This window comes from Athene noctua, chromosome 8, assembly GCF_965140245.1.
Source record: "Athene noctua chromosome 8, bAthNoc1.hap1.1, whole genome shotgun sequence".
In the NCBI taxonomy this organism is placed as follows: Eukaryota; Metazoa; Chordata; class Aves; order Strigiformes; family Strigidae; genus Athene; species Athene noctua.
The window spans coordinates 3,606,183-3,632,698 of NC_134044.1; the positions used below are offsets into that span (position 1 = coordinate 3,606,183).

At 52.5% G+C, this 26,516-nt stretch overlaps 2 protein-coding genes across 3 annotated transcripts in view; one reads left to right on the top strand and one right to left on the bottom strand.

Moving 5' to 3' along the window:
- Positions 1 to 826: 826 nt before the first annotated feature.
- Positions 827 to 10,963, top strand: SNORC (secondary ossification center associated regulator of chondrocyte maturation). Its single transcript, XM_074911786.1, has 4 exons — positions 827 to 941; positions 1,486 to 1,599; positions 9,872 to 10,057; positions 10,726 to 10,963. The coding sequence occupies exons 2-4, from the start codon at positions 1,527 to 1,529 to the stop codon at positions 10,833 to 10,835; spliced, it is 369 nt and encodes a 122-aa protein (XP_074767887.1). The 5' UTR covers positions 827 to 941; positions 1,486 to 1,526; the 3' UTR covers positions 10,836 to 10,963.
- A 379-nt stretch (positions 10,964 to 11,342) lies between these two features.
- The window catches only part of NGEF (neuronal guanine nucleotide exchange factor), a 41,419-nt gene continuing 26,245 nt past the window's right edge, over positions 11,343 to 26,516 (bottom strand). The window contains exons 6-15 of one of the 2 annotated variants that reach the window (XM_074911778.1): positions 26,331 to 26,491; positions 25,958 to 26,110; positions 23,847 to 23,976; positions 23,002 to 23,076; positions 20,931 to 21,020; positions 19,102 to 19,265; positions 17,906 to 18,061; positions 15,228 to 15,307; positions 14,684 to 14,788; positions 11,343 to 14,043 (exon numbers count right to left, since the gene is read on the bottom strand). In XM_074911778.1, coding sequence (XP_074767879.1) covers positions 13,871 to 14,043; positions 14,684 to 14,788; positions 15,228 to 15,307; positions 17,906 to 18,061; positions 19,102 to 19,265; positions 20,931 to 21,020; positions 23,002 to 23,076; positions 23,847 to 23,976; positions 25,958 to 26,110; positions 26,331 to 26,491 — 1,287 coding nt within the window. In that variant the 3' untranslated portion in view covers positions 11,343 to 13,870. The remainder of the gene's footprint in view (positions 14,044 to 14,683; positions 14,789 to 15,227; positions 15,308 to 17,905; positions 18,062 to 19,101; positions 19,266 to 20,930; positions 21,021 to 23,001; positions 23,077 to 23,846; positions 23,977 to 25,957; positions 26,111 to 26,330; positions 26,492 to 26,516) is intronic. The other variant, XM_074911779.1, reaches the window with a different exon arrangement.

Consider the following 26,516-nt stretch of genomic DNA (forward strand, 5'->3'; position numbering starts at 1 on the left):
ATATTTCAATATTCTGGCTTCTGTGTTTAGTACAAAGGTAAGATGCTGGCATTTTCAGATTATATGCTCAGGTGACTGCCCTGTCACCTTCTGTGACAAACGGCCTGTTTCTGCAGCAAAGGTCATTTGGATCAGTGGGGATGGGAAAAATAGCTCGAGCTTTGTATCTGCTGCTGGAGATATATTTATGCACCAGCTCCTTTTCAGACAGAACGTGAACCTGGAAAGCTGATGGGGCTTTGATCCAAGTGTGACAGATGATGTTGAATTTGATGCTAAGAAATGTCTGAGGTTTCTTTTGAGCATGTTTCACCAGGTTACTTCCTAACTTCTCATTTCATGGCAGGGGCAGTGCTTAGTCCTCTTTGTTTTTCCTGCTTCCACTCGCAGCCAGGCACTTTTGCAAAAAACTGTGTCGAGCAAAATGGATATGTGGCTGCCTGTCAGAGAAAGCCAAAAAGCAAAGAGATCTCTTAGCAGAAAAATCTGGGTTTGAAATCTAAGACAAAACTACTTGTGTCATATTTTCAGTGCATAAAGAACTGACATTGGGGGTGTTCATGTACTTCGTCACATCTTTTTCTGAACGGAAGCTGCAGTATTTCATCCTCATATCACCTTAAAATCCTAATGAAATTCTTCTGTCCTCTGACAATAAGCTGGAGTGTTCCCCTCTTCATACACGACTTCTGTTCCCAAGTCTCCATCGGTGCAAATGTGACTTGAAACAAACCTGAGTTTCCTCTGCTGTGAACTTTTCACAAGCCCACTGGGAGGGGCGGGAGAAAGCAGAGGGTTGCAGGAGGAGGTAGTGTCTGTGCAGCTCAGACCCGAGGAGGATGCTGGCCTTGCCTGGCAAAGGCGACTCTCCTGGAAGATTTACCAGATTTTAACAGGCACTTCTGCCAGCAGAGACCACACACAGCTTCTAGTCCACCTCTGTAAGTATTACACCCAGAAAACAAGGATGTCACGGAGCTGCTCTGGCTCTGAATCAGAGCATTTTAGCTTCAGCAGATTGAGGCCCTTGTTTGCTGTGCCCGCCCTGGGAAGGCCACCGCTGCCCTGCACCCTGAGGAGGGAGCAAAGCCCTTGAGCGCTCTGCTTGGTTTCAGGGTTGGCTGCCCCAATGGCTCCTGTGTTCCTTCCCGTGCCGCGGGATGGCTGGCTGGAGGGGAGGCATTCCAGGAGCATCCCCACGTCCTCTGGGAAGGGCTTGCCAACAACTGTTCGTGTGTGCACTGGCCTGCCAGGGTGACGGATGCCTAACGGCTTGGCTGCCTATGGGGTGTTAGGTACAAATTTGAGAGGGTGGAGCTGTCTTCAGCAGGAGGTGTGCTCTGGAAGTCAGAGTGTGAGACTCCGCTCGGCTTTGCACTCTGTCTATCCACTTGCTGTTGTGAAGGAAATTTTTTTTATTGTGACCTGACTGGACAAAATTTTTATTATACCAGTGAAATTTCCAAATTGTTTAATACTTTGAAGAGTTTTAGGAATTTCTGCCAACGCTTTTCCTGAGGGAAGCCATGCCCTACCACAGAGTCCTTCGCCTGATCCTGCTAATGCTGTGCGGCATCCTCGTCCCTGCTGTGCTGGCAGGTAAGGAGCTTTGTTTGCATTTAAAGCCGAGAGGCATGGGACATCTTTTCCTAACCTGCCTCTCTCTTTCCTCCTCCTTGTATACTTCTTCTCCTTCCCCTAAATACTTCTGTAAGTGTTTCTTGAATTATAATTGATTAATGGAAACTAGCTTTGGAATCAGTGGCTGGTGGTAAGAATATAGTCTCCATCCTGAGACAAGGTTTCTCTTGGGGGAAATGAAGGAAGTCCTTTGTAACTTTTTCTAAGTAGAACAGCAGTAGCATGAGTGGCTGTAGATCAGTAGACAGATCAGTCAGCAGTAGATGGAGTGCTGTCAGCAGCTGACAGGACAAGGCTATCTCTCAGTTTTAATAGCAGCAAGACATTTAACGATCATGAAAAGAAACATTTTTCTCTGGCTGAAGCATGTGTGCCAATTTCTGGTTCCTTCTATGCTTTCTGCTGCAGCTGAGCCCTTCACAGCTGTAAGCAGAAGCACAACAGTGTCTGTGAAAACATTCAGCTCGGTCGAAAGCCGAGGTGTGCGTCTAAACGGAGTTTGTCCAGAGCTGGGTGCATTGCAGCAGGCGGCAGCGCTGGAGGTACGTGGTTCTGACTGGAGTTCAGTGAGGGGATGGGAATAGGAATAGGTGAGACACCTGTTCTGTGAGGCGCTGTTTTTTAAGTAGATGGTTGGTAATTTCAGCCTTACCTGCTCCTGCCTTTAGCCACCACTGTGCCAGTTGAGGGGACCTGAGGGCACAGTCAGCTTCAGAGGCCGTCTGGTCTGAGGTGGGTTTTGCAAATGAGGGGAAGCTGCTTTCCAAACCGACCCCATAGATGGGGTCTGGGCGTACAAGTGGACACTCCTCTGGGGAACTGCTTCCCTCAAAGCCTCTTCCTTTAAGTGGAGGCGAGGCTGAAGAGATGGCTTAGTCCAAGGTAATAGGCAAGAACACAGCACTAGTTTTGCTGGATTCCTGTCCTGCCTTCTAAGACCTGGAGCAAGGCTGGATCACAGGTTCCCCCCCCACTTTGTTTGGAGCATCTTGCCTAGCAGGGAGATCCTGGCCAGCTGTCTGGCAGATGAAATTATTTCTTTTTAAAGGAGCTTTCATACGGGTAGAGGAATTTATCACTTTGCCCAGCTGGATCTCTGGGTGCAAGAACAGAATTATTGTAGCTGGTATTTCCCATGCAGATCCTCCTCTTGTAGGACACCTTCTTGCTGGGAAACCTTTAAAGTAACTAAGAAATGAGCACTAAAAAAGTGAATATTTTCCTCTCAAACCCTGAGCTTTGATTTCTGTATAGTGGAACATTAATCGCTTAAGCCCAGTTTCAGTTTGTAGCTTGCTCGTGCTCCCAGAAGCAGTGGCAGTGCTCTTCCCCAAAACCAGGTAAGGTCTTTTCTTAACTGTTAACAGTGTTTCACACTGCAGAAAGTGATTAATTTCCAGTGAAAATTTAATCTGCTTCCTCTCCGAGCTAGAATTTCTTTTGCACTATTGTAAGTTTCCAGTATTTGCTGCATATTTGCCCTGCCCCCTGCCTTGCCAACTTTCTTGTGTTACTGTCGGCTCAGTGTTGCAGCTGCGGTTTGTACCTGTCGCTGCCTCCCTGTGTCCCTTTGCTCCTGTGAAATACTCCCAAGCTCACTTGGTGCCTTTAGTGGGTGAGTTGTGCTCGTGTCGTGAGGCCAGTAGCTCTTGAAAAGCTTTGTACTGCTGAAAGCAACATTTGGATCCTGGGGTGTAGGAGAGACTCCGTGTTCTCTGTGGCAGTTTAGAGGCTTGAGGCTGCTAAGAAGTTTGTTCTCCGCTGTCTCCAGGCAGGACGTGAGGGGAGCAGCTGGCATGGTGAGCCATCCCAGGAGCAGGGCCATTTCCTGCTGCTTTAGGAGTGGAGAGTTACCTACCCCCAGCACAGGGGCTTTTAGTGCACAGTGGAACTTTCTCTGCTTTTCACCCCATTAGAAAAGGAAATTTCCTGCCTTGTGCAGACAAAGAAGGGAAGGGCACGCGGACAGCCCTCTGGCCTCCACGCATACACATGCAGCCCTGCCTTTCTGTAAACAAGTTTATTTAACATTCATCAGAACCGCAGCGCTCCACGCTGCTCCACGCTCAAGTTCCCGGCGCTCGCCCATCACAGGCTGCCCTTTGTGCTCCCCATGAAGGCCTCTTTTCATCCCCGCCCTGGCCCTGTGCCCACTGTGGCTACCTGGGGCTGGACAGCCTGTTGCTGGCCTCGGAGTTCACCCAGCCCCTGCCCTCCCGTCTCAGCACCTCGTACTTGCCGTAGCAAAGCCCTCTGGGAGGGGCAGGGATGGACTCTGCCTCGGAGGGGGCTGTGGCTGGTGACAGCCATGCAGACCCAAAGTCCACAGTGAGTCTTCCCTTCCTCGCTGGATTTAATTTTATGACAGTGGGGACTTGGAGCTACCTGGTACCCAAAGCCTTGGGTAGGTGCTCAGGAGTTCAGCCAGACGTGAAGGATCTCACTGGCAACTGAAGTTCCCATCTGGGTGTGACAGTCGGAGTGCTTTTGGGATGCTGGTGGGCTCTGTACCTTGATCTGGCTTCTTGCCCAGCCAGTCTGGTTTCCTGGACAGCATGGTCAGGGCTCTGCGGTGGGAGAAAGCGTGAATTTCTCCTCCAAGTTACTGAGCTCTTTATCCCATTTATCAAAGATGGGGAAACAACCAACTGAGTCTTTAACCTCTTTGTCCACATCATCTAGGTGCAACAGGAAGCAGAGCCAGTTCAAGGACTTTCTGCACACCCAAATCTTCTCCGCTCCTGCTTTCTCCAAACCCAAGTGGCACGTAGGCCTAGAGCACAGGAGGGTTGTGGAGAGCTGATTTTCATTCTTTTCTATCAGCAAAACCAGTTTTAACTCATATAATGGATTCAGAGCTGCAAGTGAGATGTAAGTTAGTAAAAAGCCTTTGCAAGGCCTTGGCTTCTGAATCATGTATATATTTACTATCTAAAGTCCACTGTGGACTTACAAATTTCCTCATTTTGAGTTAATGTGGAAATACATTGTACTGCAGTAGCATGTCAGAGTGCATATAGGGGGGGAAAAAAGCAGCAGAGCAGGACATGTTGTGCTAAAGAAGAAACTACAGGAGAAGACCTTGTCCAAGGACATCTTTCTGTAGCAACTCTGTTGTATCTTCATTCTTAACAATAGAAGAATAAAAGATTATAAGCAGGCTTTTAAAGTTCCAAGTACTAGAATGTGAGAAGTACTAAATGTTCTATCAGGCAAATTTCTTAAAAAGATGCAGTTGTTCCACAGGTCTGTTGAGATCCAGGGCAAGTCCTTATAGACGTTTACTCCACCTTGCTCTGCACCAACACTCCTTACAATGACTGACACTAGTATTAGCTCCCAATTGAGGTTACTGGGTTGGAGGTGGAGAGGGAGGATGATAAGGTGCTGAAACCAGCTTGTATGAGGAAGAGTGGTGCTCACTGGTGAGTCATCTCTGGGGATGAAGGTGTTAGGTGACCACATCTGCCTGCCTCGAGGCCTTGCAGTCTGCCTGTGGGAGGCTCTGGTGGTTTGGGGGTATCTTGAAGGACCCTGCAGTTTTGATGGCTTCCTCAAGAGCTATCACTTGTGGAGACTCTTCTAGTCTTATCTTTCAGCCACCAAGTATCTGGGGCACTGGCTACCATGTCACTGTGCTGGTAGTTCACCCCACCTTTTCACCGAGCATGGAAATAGCAGTTTCATCAAGTTGCCTTTGGCATTATCCTCCTAGAGCTCACTGCAGCCTGTGTAGCTGAAGTCCTGCTGGGTTCCCAAATCATTCAGGAAACTCAGTGTATTTCTTTGTCATTTAGTAACTCTGATACAGCTGAGGCCAGGAAAAGGGAAGAAAGTAACAAACCTGTGCTGGAGAGATAGAGAAGACCTGTGCAGGATGGATAATTCCCTAAAATAAGGAAATTTTTAGTGTCGACACATGGGAGGAAGAGGTGTCATCCTCCATCTGACCTGCTGCAAAACACTGGAATACTTTTAGTCCATTTTTTCCAGGCTCCATCTCTGCCCACTAAAACCCTAATAAGCCTGTTCCATGGCTTCCTCTTAAGTGTTCTCAAACTCTATTTTTTACCAGGTGGGTTTTGCTGGTTGTGGAGCAACACTTGTCCTCAGTCTGTGCTCTAGAGCTCAAACAGGGCTAGTGCTGGGGGAGAGCTTCTTCGTGCTGTGGGGTCAAGGTTTCTCTCCCTTTGGAGCACCTGGCACTGAGGCACAAAGCCTCAGCAGTGGTGGGGTGACCCATGTGTGTCGGTGGCCCCTCCCTGTGCCTACTGCTGCTTCTGTGGCATCGCTCTGGGGCAGGCAAACCACGCCAGTGCTCCAGGTGTGCTTTCCTAGAGATAGGACTGGTCCTAAGGCTGATGCCAGCACAGCTAATGCATGGCACTCACCCAGGCATTGGATATCTGGCCTTGTGATGGATGATGTGTTTTGAGAGTGTTTCTTGGTAGTTTGTACGAAGGTCTTGGGTGAACAGGAAAACCATGTGCTACCTTGCCTTTGATATTTACTTTCCAGCCCTCAATTGCACCTACACACTTGAGACTGCAGTGTGTTGGCATTTTTTGCACAAGTAACAAAGGCCATGCCCTGCCCCAGGGCCATGGAGGTCCCTCATAACTTGCCCTTTCCCTGTGACAGGCTGTCGCAGGTCTGGAGCTGTCACTCGGTGGTGTTTGTTCAGGAACATGGACTGCAGTCAGGGTGACAGTGACCGTGTGGGTGGGCAGGCCTGGCTGCTCTGGTACTCCTTCTCTTGTACTTAGCGTCCTGGTCTCATGCTCATGCATGGCAAAACAGCCCAGGAGGGAGAGGGGTTCACAGTGCTCACAGTAAACAGCAGCAGAGCAGAGACCTGAACCTTTTGAGTCAGGTCCTACACCTGTACTTGGAGCCTGTCCAGTCAGAGTGTATCCAATAGGTGACTGGAAGAGGTGCTCAGGTCTTGCTTGGAGATATGCAAGACCTTAAGTGTGTGTGTAGTGGTTTTTGGCACCTAACCCAAGCTCTGTCCTTCCCCCTCACCTTCCTTGCTTTTACCAGAGGATTGAAATGGGAGTGGGGCATTCAGTGCTGCTCCATTAGAGATCTGCTGCTCTCAGCCGGTGGCAGCAAGGCCGACGCTCACTGGGACTGTCGGGGAGCTGCGGAGGGGAGCAGGTGGAACTTGATTGTTAAAGAAACCCAGTGGATGCTTGGAAAAAGATGGATGGGTGGTTGGGCTTCTCAAATAGGCAAGAATGGAGGCATGTGAGGGCATGAGCTGTTAGTTTAGGAGGGAAAATCAAAGGGAAGTCTTGGAAAGAAGAGTGCAGGTTACAAACGGGCACTCTCCCAGGCTGCAGCAGTTTGCTCTGGAGAGACCTGCCCGCTGGCAGCTTTTGCTGGGGACGGTGCTTGCGTTTGGTTTTGTGTTCCCCCACCCCGTGTGCCTGCTGCAGGGCTCCTGGCATCTGTTCTAGCAGCATCGAGGGGCAGGAGCCAAAGAGAAGGTGCAGCCGTGAGCTCTGGCTCTTGGTGATGTTCAGATGCAGGTATTCCACTTTATGCGTGTGCACAGCTCTGCTGCTGCTTCTGAGCTGCCAGCTCCTGTTAGTGAGGCACTAGACCCGACTGAAAGGAGTTGTGTTTCCCTTGGTTGAAGCGCCGTTTAGGTAAAACCGCAAGAACTCGGGACAGAAAACGCATGTGTAGCACACTCTGCCCTTTCTGTGAGGGTGAGCTGAGAGCATGTTTTAATCAGATGAGGGGATTTAACAAAATATATATCCAGAGGCCCTCCAGGACTCTATCCAGGTCTTAAAAATCACTGAGATCATAAACAAATTAGACCATTTCCTTTTTACTTGGCTATTGAAAATAAGCTTTGTCCCCCGCTTACAGAAAGTGGAAGTAAATTTTTTAGGAATTAGAGGCACCAGGGACAGGAGAGACTTTCTGGGACCTGTGGGCATGGCTAGAAAAAGAGCCTCTGCGCTACAGTCGGAAGGGGTAGTGCTGCCTTCTTGTCTCTTTGAAAACAGAGAGTGGGGAAGACCCTATCCAGGTCCTACAGCCCCCCTGGACAGTGCCTGCATCTGTTGCAGATCATCTGGGCTAAGGCCTTTCTCCCGGTCAGATGCAGGGGGGTACACCCAGCTCTTCTGGCCTTAGAGGGAAAAACATTATTGGGAAATGCAACAATGATGTCCTCTCAGCACGGTGTTCCCTTGCCAGATGGGAATGGCTGCAGTGTCGGTGCTGGTTCCGGTGGTGTTGACACAGTCAGGAAGGTCGTAGCTGGAGTGTAGCTCTTCTGTGCAAAGTTTCTCCCCTTGCAAAAGCAGCCTGGAGTTTAAAAGCCTTAGGAACGTTTGGTCGGTGCCTAAACCAACAGCTTCCCCATGCCACCCTTGCTAACTAAGTAGCTCCAGCTCTGCTTGGTTCCTTTCCCTGTTGTTTTAACTACATTTACCCACTAAATTGTGTATTTCCTCCTGATCTGTCCTCTGGTAGCTAAACCACAGGATTTAGGGAAGAGAGGTCCCCTGGAAATGGCACTTCCTGGAAGAGCCTCTGGATGGGCTGGGAGTCTCCAGCTCTGCTGGCTTGTTTTGCAGGACAGGTTGGGAAGGGCCCTGCAAGGGACTCGGGTGTTTCTGGGGTGCCCTCATGGAGTACAAACCTCTTGTGTGCTCGTAGCAGGTGCCCAAGATGCCACCTCTGATGCAGTGGCCGCAGATGGACCAAGTGTGAGGACGTGGTATCCGCTGGTGCCCTCAGCTCCTCCCCAGGGGGCTCAGCCAGCCGGAGGGTGCTAGTGTCGCTGTCCAGCTTAGCTGGCACCAGCCTCAAGCCAAGGGCTTACTTGTCTCTGTCATTGCTTCTTGGGCCAGAGTTAAACCAGTCAGCTGTCTTGCTTAAAATCCTGTAGCTTTTATAGCTGTGGAAGGGACCTTCCAAAACTAGCGTGGAACCCTGTTGTGTTCCCAGGCCTGTGGGCAGCCTTGAATAGCTCTGGGGATGGTGGGAGCTACTCTGCTGTGAGCCCTGCCTAAGTCCTGTCACTGGGTTTGCACAGGCAGCAGAGGTGAGCGTTTTGGTGTTGGTCCTCCTGTTCTTTCAAAGTAGGGCTCCTATGGGAGAACAGAGCGTGTTGGAGCCTGTTAGCGCCAATCCTTCAGCTCGCTGTCCCGTGCAAGGCAAGGAGGGCTCCAAGCTGGGGCTGGCGCCTCTCTAGCTGGGCCTGGGAGAGCCTGGGACAAGCCTCTGAGTGCCCCTGGTACACCGAGAGACGTGGGGTGCCGGGGGATGCCTCTGTGCTTGCCCCACAGCGCACAGGCTTGCTCCGGCCCCTCTGATGCCCTCGTTCCCAGCACCGATAACCATCGTGTCCATTCAGGTGGGCCCTGGCACTGGCTGCTGTTACTTTTCTGCCCCTCCCTTTTTTTTCCCCATTCCAGTGCAACATTCCCAGCGGTTTCGGCAGGGAGCTGTGGAATGTCTCCCGCTCCTGCCGGGGCCCACCCGAACAAGCCGGGCATTGACAGGGAGCGCTCTGCTCAGCCACACGCAGACAGGGAGGGCTCTCTGGTTTGGCCCCTGACCCCACAGCAGGAAGAAAGAACAGAAGGTGAAGGGTAACATCAAAGAGGGCCTGGCCCAGTTCATCCCCCCCGGCACAGTGCAGAGGTGGGCAGAGGCAGGGCTGGGGCTCCTGTCTAGGGGAGCCGCATCCTGTGCAGTGCCAGCCCCTCTGGCATCCTCTGTTGCATAGGCTGGTGGGGCAGGACAGAGAGGCCCTGAGATGCTGTGAATTTGGCCAGCGCAGGTGGCCTTTGCATGTTGCAGGAGTGCGACAGCCCCTCCCAGCCCAGTGCCATGGGCATCCGTGAGCCAAACCAGCTGCAGATGTTCACGCAGGGCTTGTTTGTGCACAAGCAGAGGTTGCACGGTTGTGGGCAGCTCGCTGTTGTCCTGTGTGTGCTGCATGTACACCAGGCTGCCACAAAAACGTGTGGCAACGTGGTTTCATCCTGGAGCATGGGCATTGCCTTGGGCTGCTCTGGGTGCTGCTGTTCTGCGGAGGAGGGCTCTGCCCCGCTGGGTTTCTCAGCCCTGGGGTCACCCTCCATCCACCCCGGGGCACTCGCCAGGTGCTGAGCTGTGGCTGTCCTGAGCTGCTGCTGTCACCAGCAGCCTGGCTGGGGCCACCTATGACTGTGAGTGACTTTGGGTGCTTGTCTCCCAGCAGAGTACCCCCAGGGCCCAGTCCCCACCCTCTGGAACGAGCCCCCGGAGCTGCCCTCTGGAGCCGGCCCCTTCGACGCTGCCACCACCACAGCCCGGCTCTCAGATGCCACCGCCTTCCCCCCGTACACCTCCGAGCTGGAGCCCGAGGACACCACCCACCTGCACCGCCTGGATGCCGGGGACGGTACGTGACGGGCTGCCCACGGGTCGCTCCCCCAGCACCTTGGGACGTCCTCGCTGTGGCCCTGTCACCTCCTGGGAGGTGGAGGCCTGTCCCCAACCACGCTGCTGGTGGGGGAGAGCACCTGTATGCCTGTTCAGGGAGATTTCCCTGCCCAAAAGCCTCTGCTGCTGTGTGCGCGCCACTCCCGGAGCAGCTGCCAGGGACTTTTTTTCCTGTCCTGGGTCTGACCTGACCACAGCAGGAACCTGTGGAAAGTGCCCTGGGCACAGGCAGGGCTCTTCAGGGAGTGTGAACACCTTTCCTGGCTCCTGAACTACAGTGAACGCCTGTTGTGAAGCAGCTCTGCAACAGGTCAAGCAACTCTGGTAAAGCTGAGTGCTGAAGACCTGCTTTGTGGCAGCTGTCCTTGTCACCAGGAGCTGCCTGAGGAGGCAGGGGCTGGCCTCAGCCCCTGCCCAAGGGCTTGATGCTGCTGGGGTGCAGGATCACACCTGGGCTGTGTGGGGCTGTGGGAACAGGGCCACCGTGACCACTGTGAGCAGCTCTGGGCCAGGAGCTTGGTCTGATGGCTGAGGACATGCTGGGCGTGGGGGTGACCCCCAGAGCCCTTCCTGCCTGGGCCCCCTGCCTCTGCTGACCTATTGCCATCTTGTTGTCTGTCCCTGCAGGCTCGCTGGGGCCCGGAGCTATTGGAGCCATCGTCATCGCCTCCCTCCTGGGTACATCTGTGCTTGTGGCCTTGGTTGTCATCACGCTGAGAAAGTTCTCGGCCTCCTGAACTCAATAAAAGATTTTTTCAGTAACACAACCAGGCTTTTTCTTGCCCTCAACTGCTCCTGCTCAGGCCCCGGGGGGAGAAGCTGGCAAAGGGCACTCGAGCCTGTGCACTGGACAACAAAGCTGTGCCCCAAAGTGCTCTTTGCTCTTGGTGGGCGGATCTGCTGGAGGGGCCGAGACCCAGGAGGCTCATCTGCAGCAGCCAGTGTCCCCCCAAGTTGGGAGGGCCCTGCCCCATTGAGGGCTTTTGCACTGGCAGCTGCTCTCTGGGTGTAGGCTGGGTGGCAGTAATGGTTGTTGGGCACCACCCTGCACAACTCTCCTTGGGGAGGGTTCTTCCCTTGGTGTACAGCACCCTGTCTTCCTGGGTCTCACCCTGGAAGGGTGACACTTCCCTGGTCTCACCCCAGCCCGCACTGATCTTTGACCCTGCTTCCACCCTCTGCCTTTGGGCCATTTGCACAGGAGGGGATGGGGGAGGAGGCGAGCGGTCTGAGTGGGGGGAAGAAGACGACGCGTGTGTGGCTTTGGCGCTGGCTCGCTCAGCTATATTTCATCACACGGAAAAACGAGACAACGAGAAGTTCCCCTCAGTTTGCCGAGGCAGCCCGGTGGGGGCCAGGGGGGCTCCAGCCCGTGCTTGTGAGCCCCAGGCCTGGCCCTGTACAACACTGGAGACCACTGAAATGGAGGCGTGCAGGGCTGGGTCTGAGGAAGTAACACTGGATGCCACTTGGTGCCTGAAACCAGCCTGGCCTTTGCCTAGGGTTTGGAGTCCTAAAAAGTCACACCAGAGTGAGAGGGGCCAGAACGAGTCCTAGGGATTGGCAGTGGGTCGAGGGTCAGCGCACGGTAGCCCTGGGCCCCTGTCCTCCCAGAATGCGGTGAGGAACCAGCAACCTGGGTCAGCCCCTCCACTAGTGAAAGCTGTTCCTGAGGGGTAAGGGGGCATTTCTGGGCTACAGGAAGCATCCCAGGCGTGTGGGGGGGGCTGTAGTGGCTGGGCTGGGCTGGCGCTGGGCTCAGAAGCTGGGATGTGGTGATTTTTCAGGTAATTTTAAGGACATCCTAGAGCAGGAGCTTATCTGGGTTTCACTAGAGAGACTTTTTGGCTGCTGCAAGGTTTGGACCTTGAGCTGGAGGTTTGGTTGTACTCAGAGCTGACTGTGGGGTGCTGCTGGGGAGATCAGACTTGGGCTCTCCCCATTAAATGAACTTGAAGCAGCAGACTGGAGGCTGGGGTCCCTTCCTGGCCCCCAGCTATGGACTGGGTAGTGGCAAGGGGCTGGGAGCCTCTGGCTGGTGTGAGCTGCCCAGGGACCCTCTCTCAGGGGCGCTACAGGCAGCCAGGGCAGGCACAGCCCTGCTGGCTGTTGCAACATGCTAACATGGTGGTACTGAGCTAGGCCTGGGCAGGCAACCCCCTTTGTTGCTGTGGTTCCCACCAGTTTGTTGCTGGGGGTGGCTGCAGACCGCCCCTGCCCCGAGGACAGTCCTGGCCTCCCTCAGCAGGGTCCGGCCACACACCCAGCGCATAACCTGGGCACCAGATGCCCCAAAGCCCAGCTCCAGAGCCCCCCTCCAGCAGCTCCCTGGTGTCCTGCTGCCTGCCCCCACTGCCGTCGGTGTGTCTGTGCTCCTCTGCTCTGCATGTGGGGCTCTGCTGGCAGGCACCTGCTCTCCATCCCCTTTCCAAGCACAACCGTGGCACTGCCAGAGTGTACAGCAGCACAGGCCACAGCACCTGCAAGACTCTCCTTTGCAGTTACAGAAAGATTCCAAATAATTGATTTCCCTGATGGACACTGGCCACAGCGTGGGACTAGCCTGTAGCCAAGAGGCCCTCGGCTGCAGCCACGTGTGGGACACGTGTGGGACAGTCAAGCTGTTAAACAACAGGCGGTGCCGTGGGTCTGTCCCCTGACTGGTCTCAGTGCTGTGCCCTGGGCTTCATGCAATGCTCAGTGCTACAGCTGGAAGGAGTGACGATCTGGCGCTGCTGGCGACCAAGGATTTGCGTATATACACGGCGGTGAGCCTGTACAGGGAGCGCGTGCGCGCGGGCTGTGGGTTACAAGCATGCAGGCAGCAATCGCTGAGCCTCCCACAGCGCGCGGGACAACAGCTCCTGGGGTAACGTCAGTCACCTGCTGCGGGGGGGGGCCGGCTGGTGCTCCTGTGGTGTGTGGTGGTGTGCGGGGAGGCACCGGCACAGCCACCCTGCTCTGTGCCTCGGCAGCAGCGAGTAGCGGAGACCACGAGTGCCGGGTCAACCAGGACAGGCTGTGAGGCCCGGGCTTCGGCAGCGGCTCTGAGGAGGGGTGCGGGCTGGGGAAGGGGGGGTGAGCCGTGGGGCAAGGCCCAAGCGTGCTTCGAAGGCATCAGGCAAGCAGAGACGTGGGTCAGGGCTGGCGAGGCTGGGCTGCTGATGGAGCAGGGCTGGCTAGTGAGCGTTTCAGAGTGTTTGGAAGCCGATGGAGGGGCTGCCCGCAGGAACAGGCCCAGTGGCGCCACAGCAGAACTGAGGAGGTGGAGTTCCTGGGGCTCGTCCCAGCCTGGTGCCAACGGGCTCTATGAGAGGCGGCAAGACAATCCCTCTGCTTCAGTTTCTACCTCTGTAAGATGCTGCTTTAGAAGGGCCCCAAACTCAAAAGGTTGTGATGAGCTGTAAGTGCTCAAACTGGATGACATAAATTGCTTAGTGACGTTTGTGGCCCCAGCTAGCAGGTCTGTGGGGAACAGGGGTCCGCTGCTGGCACCTGGTGGCTTTTGGGCTGTGTCCGTTTGGCTCGTGCTCTTTGGGGCTTTACAGAACACCTGGAAAGGGGTTATTTTAGCCAGTTCGAAGCACTGATCTCCAGGAAAGGATCAGTGCTGCGGGAAGCATGGCGGGGAGCCCAGGAACTTCAGTCTGTTCAGCAGTGCATGTGCCTGGTCGGGCACACCAGGTCCTGCAGCATGGCCCACAGCACCGCCACAGCCTATATCCTCTGCCTCTCTCCCAGAGGCACTCCAGGCGCTCGGGGACACCAGTGGTCATTGGCGATTTCTGCTGCCCAGTTTCCTCCGCTGACTATCATCCGACTTGTGCACCCGGAAACACTCCTTCAAGTTCTGGGCTCGGATTTTGGGATTCAGGATCTCCTCCCCCATAGAACTGGGGAACCAGCCCCTCTCCTGGTCATGAAGACGCTCCCCAAATATCCAGCCTGAGCAGAGACAGAGACAGGCATAAATGGGGAAGGACTGGCCCTTGCTCCTGTGCTGGGACAGCTGCACTGGAAGGGGCCTATGGAGCTGGCAGTGCCTCCGGGAGCTGCTCAGAGGCCTGTGCTGGAGCAGACCCAGTTTGTAAATCTGGCCAAGGAAGCCCGCTGGCCTGAGCAGCACTGTGTTTGGACGCCTGGCTCAAGGGATGCCAGCAGAAAGCAGGCACTGCTGCCACTGAGAGCCCTCTGCTGCTCCTGATGCCACAGGAGCGGTCCCCAACTGAGACCCAATGTGACCGAATCCACCAGCTATGAGTGTGCCCCAGGGACCAGGACCAGGTGGCTGTGAAGCATCACCAAGGTAAGAACAGCCCTGGGTTACATCTAGCGTGGCTGTGCCAGCCCCGCCGTGGCCCACAGCTGGTGCCAGGGTGGCTGTGCCAGCACTGCTGCAGCTCTGGGCAGCCTGGATTTGCTGAGGATGAGGAGGCAGCAGTAACTCTCTCCTGCTGTGAGCTCCCTCGGCTGCAATGCCAGTGCTGGGGTCTTTCCCTGGTGAGAGGGGCCTGGCAGCCACCTGCCCAGAGCAAAGTCCACCCTCCCCCCAGGAACTCCTGGCTCAGCCCCCACCTCCCCGTACCATCGTCTGTCTTGTCCAGGATGTTGAGGACGTCAGCCAGTTCCAGGGACAGCTCGTCCGGCTGCTGGGCCACGTACGGGTGGACGCACTGGATCTGCGGGCAGTCTGCCAGGGAAGAGGGAGAGAGTGAGGGATGGACTGGGACAGATGCCGCAGGACAGCACGGCTTGGGCAGCTGTAGCACCAGGAGCTCTGTGAATGGTCCCTCTGGTCTGGTAAGAAACCCCACGGAGGCCAAGGGGAGCCCCACCCACAGGAGCATCGCAGTGGGGAAGGCAGCCAGGTGCACATCGCCACCACAGTGCCCCCCACAGTGCCTGGGCAGGAGGGAGAGCATGGGAGCAGCCCAGCCCAGGTTGAAGGAGAGGAAGGTCAGGGCCAGGCCAAGAGACAAGTGGGTTATCAGTGGTGGAAATACAGAGCCCAGGGAGAGGGTTCAGCTTCAGCAAAGCCCCCAGGCCTGGGGCTGGACTGAGATTAGGGCAGAATAAGGTGCCCTGGGGTAGGGGTGAAGAGCTCCGGGCTCCCATGCTATGACTCTTACCAACAAGTCTGGATGTAAATGAAACAAACTTGGTTCTCCGGTTCGGGGCTAGTGAAATCATCCAGCGCTTCATTTCACTCCTGGATAGGGGAGACAAACCGAGGCTGTGAGCATGAGACAGTTGTAGTGAGCCCAGCTCTCCTGTCCAGCCAGCCCTGGGCTCCTAATTCCCTCCTCTCATGGCCCTTTCCTCCCTGCCCCTCTGGGGTCCTGGACTCACTGGCGATGCTTAACCCACCCTCTTACACACACCAGCTGGGATGTCACACGTGCCACAGTGCCCCGCGCCCTGCCGCACAGGCCTGACTTGCTGCAGGGCCACAGGCTGGCTGTCCCCACAGGCAACAGGATCCCCCTCTGGGGAGCACCACAGCTTCAGAGAGCCAGCAACAGGGCAGGGGCCCGGCATCCTCTCAGCTCTAACCAGCAAAGGCAGCTCCTGGCTGGGCTGGGTCAATAGGAGCAGTTTTTCCTACAGAAAAGCAGTTAGAAGAACCATTTATTCTCGCAGCTGCTGTGCGGGAACATTTAAAGGGCAGAGCTGATTAATTCACTTGCAGGCGAATGCTGCGGCACACTGGCGGTATGGCTTGCCTGGCATCAGATGAGAGACCTGTGTGAACACATCGCCAGATTCAGCACGCCATTATGCAAAACCTGGGCCTGCAGCAGGAGGGTGAAGATTTCCCAGGTGCTGGAGAAGCCACAGGCCTGGTGCTCCCCTGAGGCTTCCCTCAGCCCCACCGGGAAATGGGGCTGTTCATCTGCACAGGCCCCAGGTCCTGCCTGGAGGACCAGATGTGCTCCTGGCCCCGAGGGAGCCACAACTCTCTACCTTCTCAGATGGTAAAGCCTGAACTTGACACATATCTAAAGCCACCAGAGCGTCTTCTGGGAGGAGGGAGGCCTAAAAGGGAGACATGAAGGACGAGTAGGTTGATCTGCGGGGCTGGGAATACCTTGTGCTTCAGGGCTGAAGCGCGATGCCAAGGAGCAGTGAACACACCTGCAGCTACAGGTCGAGTGTGGCCCCTCATGCCATGAAGACATGCAAGACGAGGGCCCTGTGCACTGCGGGGCTGGCACACAGAGATCAAACCAAGGGTCTTGCTGTGCTTGTGGCCCTACCTGCAGGTTGGCTTTGCGCACAGCTCCTTGCAGGGCTCTCTGGGTCCCACCCACAGCCCCCAGCTCCTCGCAGGGTCCTGCCACTGCAGCCAGCTGTGTCCAAATGTGCTGCCAGCTCCTGGCAGAGCCCACCCAGTGCACTAGCTGTAAGCTGCCACCAAGCTGGTGGTCATCGCCGTATGGGTTCAGAGCTGGGCAATGCTGCAAGAGCTGTGCAACAGATGCAGCAGTCTCCGTTTGGCACCCACTTATCTCTTCTAATTCTTCAGTTTTCCATTTTGTGCCCAGTACTGCCCCGACCATCCCTCCAGCTCTGGAACAGCAGCCTTTAGCAGTTGCTACATCACATTTCAGCACACGATACCTGTTGGCAAGCCGTGTGCTGGATCACTTACTCGCTGTGGCCATCTAGAAGATGGGACAGGATGCAGAAGCACAAAACCACAATTGCCTCCCCTGAGCTGAAGCAAACCCTGGCCTGGTTTATCGTTCGCTGCACAGCTCAGTCTCATAGACGTCAAACGTGCGTTTGCCCTGCATACCATGAGTGACATCTCTATTTTCAGTACAGCAAAGCTGCAGTCACGTGCCTGGGGAGAAGGCGCAGTTGCTCGCTGTGCTGGGGGCTTGTCTTCCTGAAGTGGGTGCTGCACTGTGCTGGGGGGTCAGGGTGCATCCCCGGGGTCCCAGCTGGGGCTGGGGTCCATTAAGGGATGTGGGTGTGGAGCGCTGGCTTACTGACAGCAAGGTAACATCAACCTGGAGGTGCACATCACCTCTAGTAGCTGTTCAGTTGGGGGCACACATACACCTACAATAGCACAGACACTGTGCCTAGAAGACGCAGGCCTGGTAAGGCCTGGGTTAATGAGAAAGCCGTGCCCTGAGCTCCAAAACAATCAGGTCTGTGTTGGCGCAGCTGAATCATTTGCCCAGTCTGAGCTTGCTGGAGCCTGAAGTGCAAAATCAGTGAGCCAAAAAAACCCTGTATCCAGGGAGACAAGGAGGCCCTGAGCAGCAGAAGGGCTGCACAAGATAGACACCGGCTGTGGAAGGCGCCGAGGAAGAGGCCTCTTCTCCACCTTCGCCTACAAGCAGGAGCCACTTCGCTTCACAGGGCTGGTCAGGCGCGGCCTTGATCTTTGCGAGGGAGCCAGCTGAGCCGCTGGAGTGCGCACAGCGCGCGTCCTACTTGCTTTTACTGTCTTGAATATGCTGCGGGCTGTAAATCAGTTTAGACTCCTGTGCCAGGGCTGACTTCTGCCCTCTCTGTCCCAGAAAGCAAAGTGCCCATCCATCTTCCACCCCGGGTACTACAAATACACTGTACAGGAGAGAAACTTGCGTAGTTCCCTAGTGCCTTTCCGCAGGAGAGGACAAAGGCAGCCTCAGGAGAGCGATGCTGGGCAGAGAGGTTCGTGGGGCCAGCCCACTGCAGCAGTGGGCCCTTTGCCTGCCTGAGCCCAGCAAGCCCGGCGAGGCGGCCCCGTGCAGGCGAGGCGTGGGGAGGGAGCAGTGCCCAGCGCTGGTGGGGTGACGGTTGTACTCACTGGGATGATGCCTTCAGCATGTAGCTGGCCTCCCGGTCATCTGCGTTCTCCAGCAGCCTCAAGATGAAGACGTTGGCCAAACTCTGCCCCTGGTCTTCTAACTCCTCTACCCGAAGAAGCCCCCGGGGAGCTGAGTCAAACACTTGGTACTTGTCCCTGGAAGAGGTTACAGGATTAGGAAAAACTGCAGTTATCTCAGGAGACACCCAGAACTCTACTGGGGACACAGACCAGGAACTCTTGCATGGCAGGAGGACAAAAGAAGTCCTGCTGTGGGAAGGGATGAGTGAGTGGCTATGAAAACCCACTGCAGAGCAAGAGACCCTCTCCTTTTTCTGTCTTAGGCATCCCACATGGCCTAGGACAGATAAGTTGCTTGCTCTGTCTGAGCTCCCCGTGTACAAAACACAGCCAGTGCTCCTTCAAAGGGGACTGTGAGGCTTAATTCATTCCCATTTGTAAAACGCCTCTGTGTTTTCTGGATACAAGCTGCCACGGAAGCAAAATATTTCCAGGCATACAGACACTGCGGCGACAAGTTTATTAAAAACGTTGGACTAGCGAGATGCTCTCTATGGGTGAGTCTAGTTAATGCTACAAAGAACGGGCTGTTCTCTGGGATCCGTCTGTTCGTGCTGCTGAATTTCACTAGTGTCTAGTTGCACAAGACGTAGTCCTAAGCATGATAACATTGTCCTCCTGAGGCAGGTTACACCATGTCAAACATAACGGCTAGCCTCGGGCTTAAATTTATACCCCTCCCTGCTGCTCAAATTTTCTAGCCTGCTTTCTTAGAAGTTTGTTTAAGTGACTAAGTCTGAGCTGTTCTTCAGGGAGTGATGAGTCAAAAATCACTTCTTGACAGGAAGACAGGCCTCCTGGGTCAGCCCACCAGTTGATGTAGCTCCCTGCCACTCTGCAGGAACTGGTGGATACATGCTCACTTACCCTGCCAGGGGACCTGGCCCGGAATCTGTTCAAGTCCTGTTTGCCATAAATTTTCAGCTGGAGAGAGCTGTGCCACCCATGAAGAGACAACTGGGCTCAAAGGCACAGTGACTGTTGGGGGCGTGTACAGGTCAGGCCAGGATGCCCTCCCAGTGCCTGGGGGACAGCACAGCATCACAGCTTGGATAAACCCAGGGGCAAATGGGACTAACGATGTGTGCCATGTACTACTCGAATTTTGCACTCACCCAGGAATCTGCCGGCAAATTACCAGTAGGTCATTGAAAAGGAACAAGTAGATTTCTCGGAAGAGTTTCTTAGTGCGAAGCGTTCGTGATGTCTTTGGACCATTCATTTGCTGCAATTCCCCCTGCTTCAGCAGCCAGCGGGAGTGAGAGATGATGGGCACAGACTACAAGTGAGGAAAAGATGGCAAAGATCAGGAGAGCAGCAAAAACCTTATCTGGTCAAGATGCTGAAAGCAATGGGAGATGCAGAAGAAAGGGTAGTGAGCTCCCATCACCCCAACGTGCACTGCAAAGGCTGGAGCAGAGCTGGACAAAGAGGGCAGTGTGCTCCGCCAGCCACACCACAGCCTGGCACAGAGCGTAACAGAGCTCAGTCAGGGACGTGGCAGCGGCCTGTGAATGAACAAACACTCAAGGATGGTGATGCTGGAGTGGCCAGTTCTGGATTTAAACACCAGGCTATGCCCTGCGCAGCCTGATCTGTCTCTGGGAGATCCCATGTCTCATCACCTGAGTTGAGCCCTTCTGGTCAGGTAAGACTGTCTTTCAAAAACGTGTATTTGGCCTTTTGGTTACAAAAAACCCAGGTTAAATGGGTTCTCACTGGCTGAGTTTGTTCCAGCCAGGAGGAGATACTGTTCACGCAGCCACAACAGCACTTCTGCTAGAGTTTTACCACACATTGTGTTAAAAACAAGAAGCCCAGGACAAAACACATCTAACATTAGAAGAACACTATGCTTCCAGTCAAATGACTGAAATACTGGAAAATACCTGCATAACTCTTTCGACCTTCACTCCCTCCCTGTGTCTGTCACACGCATGGTGGCACAGTCTTTCTTTCCACTCTGGCACTCTCTTCACCAGAGGAGCCCTGCCTGGGCCAGCGCCCAAGGCAGACCTGCTCCAGAGATGAACCAGCCTGTCATCACAGCCTCAGCTCTACAAGAGATGGAGGAAGCCTTACAGCTATCCCAATCTAGTGCTGACCTGTGGACTGTGGTCTAGCCCTGACACACTGCTCTGGAAAAATCAAATTCTTGGACACCCAGTGTGGCTTTCCAAACAAACAGTCTCATATTTTTTTTGCTTTGGTTGTTCAGGTATATAAAAAGGTTGCTGAGAAGCTAAATAGGCCCCTTAAAGTTTGTGAAGCAAATAGACCTGAGAAGCCTGTCCATAGTGCTCAAGAAAAGAATTGACAACTTTATACTCAGCACTGGAGTTTCACGGCATACATTAAATGAGATCTGCTCAGACACCCCTAAATATTGACTCCGTCTTTCCCTGAATGGAGCCAAAATAGATCATTAGCAGGTAATTAGAGACTGTACATAATGCATAAACACATGGATGAATTAAAATGGTGGGACAATCTTCATTTTGGTATTTTCCAGCTTTAAAGTATTTTGCTTTGTAGCTTTCATCTTCCTTTAACATCATTTGTAATGTAAAATAATAGCTGAAAGCTGACCTGCCTTTTGAAGAGGTGAGAGGGAAGAGCCAGAAATGAGCGCTGAAGCAGGAGCTCCCCTCTAGGCAGAGGCAGTTTGATGCCAGCATGTCACATCTGTGTGCCCGCACAGCACGCTGGCCTCAGCGCTGCCCCTGGCCCTGCAGCACGTGTGCACGGTGACCACACGCACGGCTGCCATGCCTGCAGCAGCAGCAGCTCTTTCAAAGGCTTTGGAGGGGACAGCGTGGACCAGGCCACCACTGAACATGCACTAAAAGGAGCTCAACGAGGTTACTCCTGCCACATATGTGTGTACAACACCTGGATGCTGTTGGTTCGCTGTCTGCTAAGGGTCACCAGCCTATACTTATACCTTGATCTTGAATTCCAATTTCTTCTGGATGCTGATCATCTGCTCCGTTCGACTCATCTTCCTGACACCTTCATTACATGCTTTCACCACCTGCGAAAAAGAGAGCAGAAAGATTTGCCTCCACTTAAACAGGTCTTAAGCCTGGCCTTAAAGCAGGTAAGTGATGATAAACAGCACAGAAAGGCCTGACCGTGACCGGGTAAGTACCCTGCTGTAACAGGGACTGGCCAAGCCAAGCTCTTCTATCAGCACTGTATTTGCATGAAAAAGAGAAGGGAAACCAAACCACACCACACCACCATCAGAAAACCCCCAAACACCCAGAAGATGTTATAGCTGGAAGCTGACTATCAGAGGACATGTTAGATGGCTGCATTCAGTTACTGAACCAGACAGTATTAAAAGTACTCCTGACGGCACAGCAAAGGGAACAGCTCATTTTTCAGATCCTGACACACCATGTATCTCGTCTTCCTTGTCCCCAACACTTGAAATGAGGTACACACGCAGTATCATCTTCATGAAGAGAATGAAGCCAAAGATCTTCATTTCAAAGATGCAAATGCTGTGGTTCTGCCAAGCAGCACCACATGCCAAGGCTATGAAATGTCCCAGGGAAAGATGTTCATCATACAGAGCCCAGCTGTGTTCTGAGTACAAACTTTTAACTGACATACCACAACCAACATGCAGGCACTACCCTATTACGGGGACCTTAACCTAGATGCCACCGCCTGTTTCGTAAGGAGCAACTCTCTTGAGAACTGGCTGGGTAGAAAAATTACACTGGAGAACAAGCTCCACTTTGTGCTCCGTTTCTGCTACTCAAAATCCGCCAGAATATCAGCAACTGAAACTCTGACCAGCTCTCGCCTCTCAGATAGGATACCTACAGAGAGAATAAGCACCAGATGATCTCTGTTCTGCCTGTACCTAGCTGGACATCAGGCATCCAAACTTGGACACTTACAGAGAAGCAACCATGCAAAGGAGTTATGAAATTGATCATGTGAGTCACTGACAGCTGAATATAAAAAGAACCTTTTTCCATCAGCAGTTCTAGTCATCTGCATATGACAGGAACAGCCTTCCTCAGGCTTTTGACCAATGGAAAAACAATTGGCTACCAGATACATCATGAGGGATTCTGCAAATACTAATGCGGAACTTTCTTCATTGCTAAGGTCTCTGTCTATCCCTAGCGATCTCCAAAGCGTACACTTCCTAGAATAGTCCAGAGGAAACCCAAGAGCCCATTTTGTTCTAGCATTTCAGTCAGAAGCTGCAACCGTATCCTCAGGCTGACGGTCTAGCATGGTTTTCAACTTCACATACTTATGCTGAACTGAAGGATTCAAGAGTTGTTCCAAGCTTCTGATGGAGAAGGGGTCAAACACTCTGTTCTAGCTCACGTAGCTGCCAGGTACATCCAGACCATTCAGAGATGTAGCCCAGATGTGGGATCACCCTGTCTGACTGTGCCAGGAACAACCCCGATGGAAAACATCCCAATGTCTTCCAGGTATTTTGTACATAGCAGTAACTAGAACAACTGAACACCAACACCTAGCTACCAGCTTCAGGGAAGAGGGCTAAAAGCAGGCTTGAGTACTTCATTAAGAAACTGTTATTCTAGGTCAGAGGAAGAAGTGTGCTGTGTTGGAGGAAACCTGATACACTTGTACTCCACTGCCTGTTGCAGCTAATTACATCTCTCAGGAGGATCCATCACCTTCAGGTGTCTGCAAAAACAATTTGTGTTCTTGAAGACCCCAAGGGAAAACATTCTCTCTGCCCTTTCCTACAGCAGAAACACATGCATCTGTTGTTAGCGAGGGATTCCTCCTCACTGACATCTAAGTGCTGCTAGATTAGTCCATCTTTGGGAGCAAGGAAGACTTAAGAAAAAAAGAATTATTCTTGAAACACAGTGACAGAATTCAAAGGAACAGCTCCAGGAGTGAATGTAGTTTGTAGGTCTTTTTTTTTTTTTTTTTTTGGGGGGGGGGAGGGGGGGGAATGAGCACGCTGCTTTAATTTAATGGCCTTCAATTAGCTCGTTCAAACTTACTGTTTCCAGTTCTTTATGTGCATCCAGGGCAGTGGTTTCCCTGTCAGACTTCTCTTCCACTTTCTTCAAAATGTTCTGCAGGGGAGAAAAGGCTGTGTTAACTCTGATCCCCCCATGTGACAGCACAGAAAAGTCTTTGCTAGCTGCCGAGTTATTTCTGGCTATCAGCCTAATTACAGGATAGGTGACAGAGTAGAGCGACTCTCACCTCTTAGTTCCTCTTTCTCATTAAAACCTGTTCCCATCTGACCTTATATCTAAAAGAAACACAGTAGGCAGGCTCCTATTTTATAACAATAAATGAATAAATAAAAATAGCCAGAGCTGGCAGTAACAGCCAGTGTTACTGGTAATCCCAGTGGGATAAGACCGTTTGGGACCGAGCTGTTCCCTCAGCCCTACAAGCACGTCCTCCAGCAGTGTTCAGACAAGCTGGCAAAGCGCAGGAGGAAGATGGCTGACAGCCTGGTCCCAGTCACTGTGATGCAGGGTTTTATACACGGAGGATTTCCATGTCCCGCAGCTGTTCCGCCCTGTGCATCCGTGTGTCAGCACCCTAACCAGCAGGCAGCTGGGTTAATGGACTGTTGCTACCCCTTCTAGCAGCTCAACAAAGTTCCTTCTTAGCTCTTTTGCTCAGTGAAAGCTATCTGACAAATTCAACACTAATTTGGGAATGGTCTCTGAGTGACCAAAATCTTTTTTCCATGGTTGTTGAGTATGTCTAACTCTGTGGAAAGGCTCCATCCAGCTCTAGGGCTGATTGTGGCTGTATCTAAGCCTCAGTCACAACTGCTGCAAAGGAACATTCCAGGAGTGATCCAGAACAAAGAGCAGAACTCTACCTGCACCAGCAGCTTGAGCCGAGTGATCCTTTGAAACGGCAGAATCAGGAAGGAAGAAAAGGACAGGCCTTTGCACTTGGGATCCAGCTCCAGCTGTGAGATCACTTCCCGGAAAGCTGGCTTGTCCTGGCTGAGAGGAAAGAAGGCGAGGGCTTTGAGTGTTACCCTGCCTGAGACTCTGGTATACGGCTGGTGACCAAAAAGCAGCTTGATCCTAGAGACAGCATCTGCCTGGCCTCTCTCAAGAACAGGGAAGAGGGGAGGAGGTGATTGAATGTTTCTAGGTGTATTTTAGCTTAAATCTAGAACTATTTATAGTGTTGGGGGAGGGAAAAAATAGACTTTTAATGTACAAGCCATGGTAGTGTTCACATGTGTTAGCACATCTAGCTCAGCAGCATACGCTGTGCGCGTAGGTGCGTGTGAATGGGGTGTGTGTCCAAGTAGATGAGTCAGAGGCATAATTATATATTTTTACACAGTTGGAACTCTGTGACAAGGTGAAATTCTCAGTCGTAAGAACAAGACAAGCCACAAAACAGCTCAAGCTTGGCTACTCCTGGCTGCTTAGCTGGAGGATGGAAATGATTATCTGGCCTCAGAAGGGCCCAGGCCATGCCTGGGCTTTCCCTGACAGCATTGACAGCACGAGGGCATTGCCGGGCCATGGACGCAGCTGCTCAGAGCAGCCTCCCAAGCCCCAGCTGCCATAAACACAATGCTTCCTGGCAACTGCGGGGCCCTGAGGAGGACTTATGCTGCTGGTGTCCTGGCTAGATGAAACAGCATGGATGCGAAGAGATTGCTAACAGTGCAAAACCTGTCCTTACTGTGTATGACTTGCAGCATCCAAAAGAAGCCACTGCAAGTGTTTCTCCCTGCTGCAAGCAGGTACTTTTGTGAAAGACTGACTCACCAGAGCCACAGCAGGATGGACCTGTGTGCATCTGAGGAACAGCCAGATGAAGGGAACCATGACACACCCCAGGCTTTGAGTTCAGACGAGTACTGCAAAATTCCTGTGCTAGCTAGGAGCCTGTGGAAGGGAGCCTATTCTTTTCACTTTGCGTTATGTTCTCCCATAGGCAAAAAAAAATGCTGCCCTCTAAATTCCTGTCTAGGAATACCTGTATCTCAAACAGATCCTTTTCAAGCTCAAGTAATCCAGCCTGTTGCTGTGTCACTTCTGAGTGTTTAGCTAATGGGCTCTAGGCAAACTGTATTCTGCAGCTATACTCCTCACCTCTGACTGAAGGAAATCCTGCGGTACCCTCCTTTTGGACAGAACAGTTGGCCAAGCTCAACAGAGGCCCCTTAAAGTGGGATTTTTTTTGTCTCAAAGCTAGAGAGTAGAGAAAGGAAAGGATTAGGGCTCGTTACACTCCCCTGAAGCAGCTGCTGCTATTGGGAGGAAATACAGTGCAGCATGTGCAATGGGCTGTCCTGAAAAAATCCAGGACACTGTAACTAAAGAAAAATTAATTCTCCTGCTCAAAGACAAGCTTGTAGGGCACTCCCTGTTTTGAGCTGACGTAATAGAATTCCTACCAGACCAAAAGACTTGCTAAACTTGAAAAATACTGCAAAAAATCTTGGATTATATTCTCAGGTGTAGGTAACATCTGTGTATGTAACACCAGAATGTGAAGAGTGGGGTTTTTTTTCTCTTTTAAGAAAGTTTTGTTGTCCTGAAAAAAAAATTAATTCTGAACTTTGGTTAGGTCAAATGCTTTGCTGAGAAGCATGAGAAAAGCAGTGGCTGTTCTTGTCATCAGAGATCTGTATTATATTCTTGGCCTTTCAATCTCTTGCCTCCATTTGCAGTTTAAAAATACATACATTTCACAATGTGTACACCATAAATATTTCCCACAGCTGGGAACTGCTGGCTCTGAATTTACTTGGTATATTATGTGCATACTTTATCACCCCACCCTTACTATAAAGCCTTTTAATTGTGTTTTCTTTTTATAGGTGCAGTGAAAAATCAATGAAGTGGGAAATCCTGTTTCTGTACTATGTAGCTCCTTCCCATAAATATTAAAATTACAGATAAATCTGTGGCCTATAAAATTTTGCAAAATAACTTAGCGTCAAGCACTGGAACTCACAGAAGCTGCTTGTAAGCTCTCTCCTGGTAGGTCTGGTTGGAGACATAGGTGATGTACACAGAGAAGTGATTAACCGTATGCTGGTAGACGATATCACACACATCCGAGATCACAATATTCTCCTCCACCCGCTGCTCAAGGTCCAAGAGGAAGCTAGGTGAGAAACCCAACACTCATATCAATTGTGACCTGTCTGTCCCAGGTAGCTCACAGAAGAAGCCCTTGGGCTTCAAAGCAACGAATGTGCCCACAGGCTCTTTGCAAGGACAGTGGGTAACGGATTGCCCCATGTCAGCTCCTCCATCCCTCTACAAACAAGGTTATCTAAAGCCATGCATTCAGCTGGACAAAAATCCAGCAGCAGTTGTCTTACCGCTCACTAACAGCCATGACATCCAGGACATTGGAGAAGAGGATGTGTGCCTCAGACTGGTGTAAGATCTTTTTCAGACGTTCATTCTCCATGAAGTGAGACACCAGCAGATTCAGACTCTTGTAATATGAGGCTTCGGAAGTGACCAGCTCAAACATGGCCTGCGGGAGAATCCCGAAGAAGGAA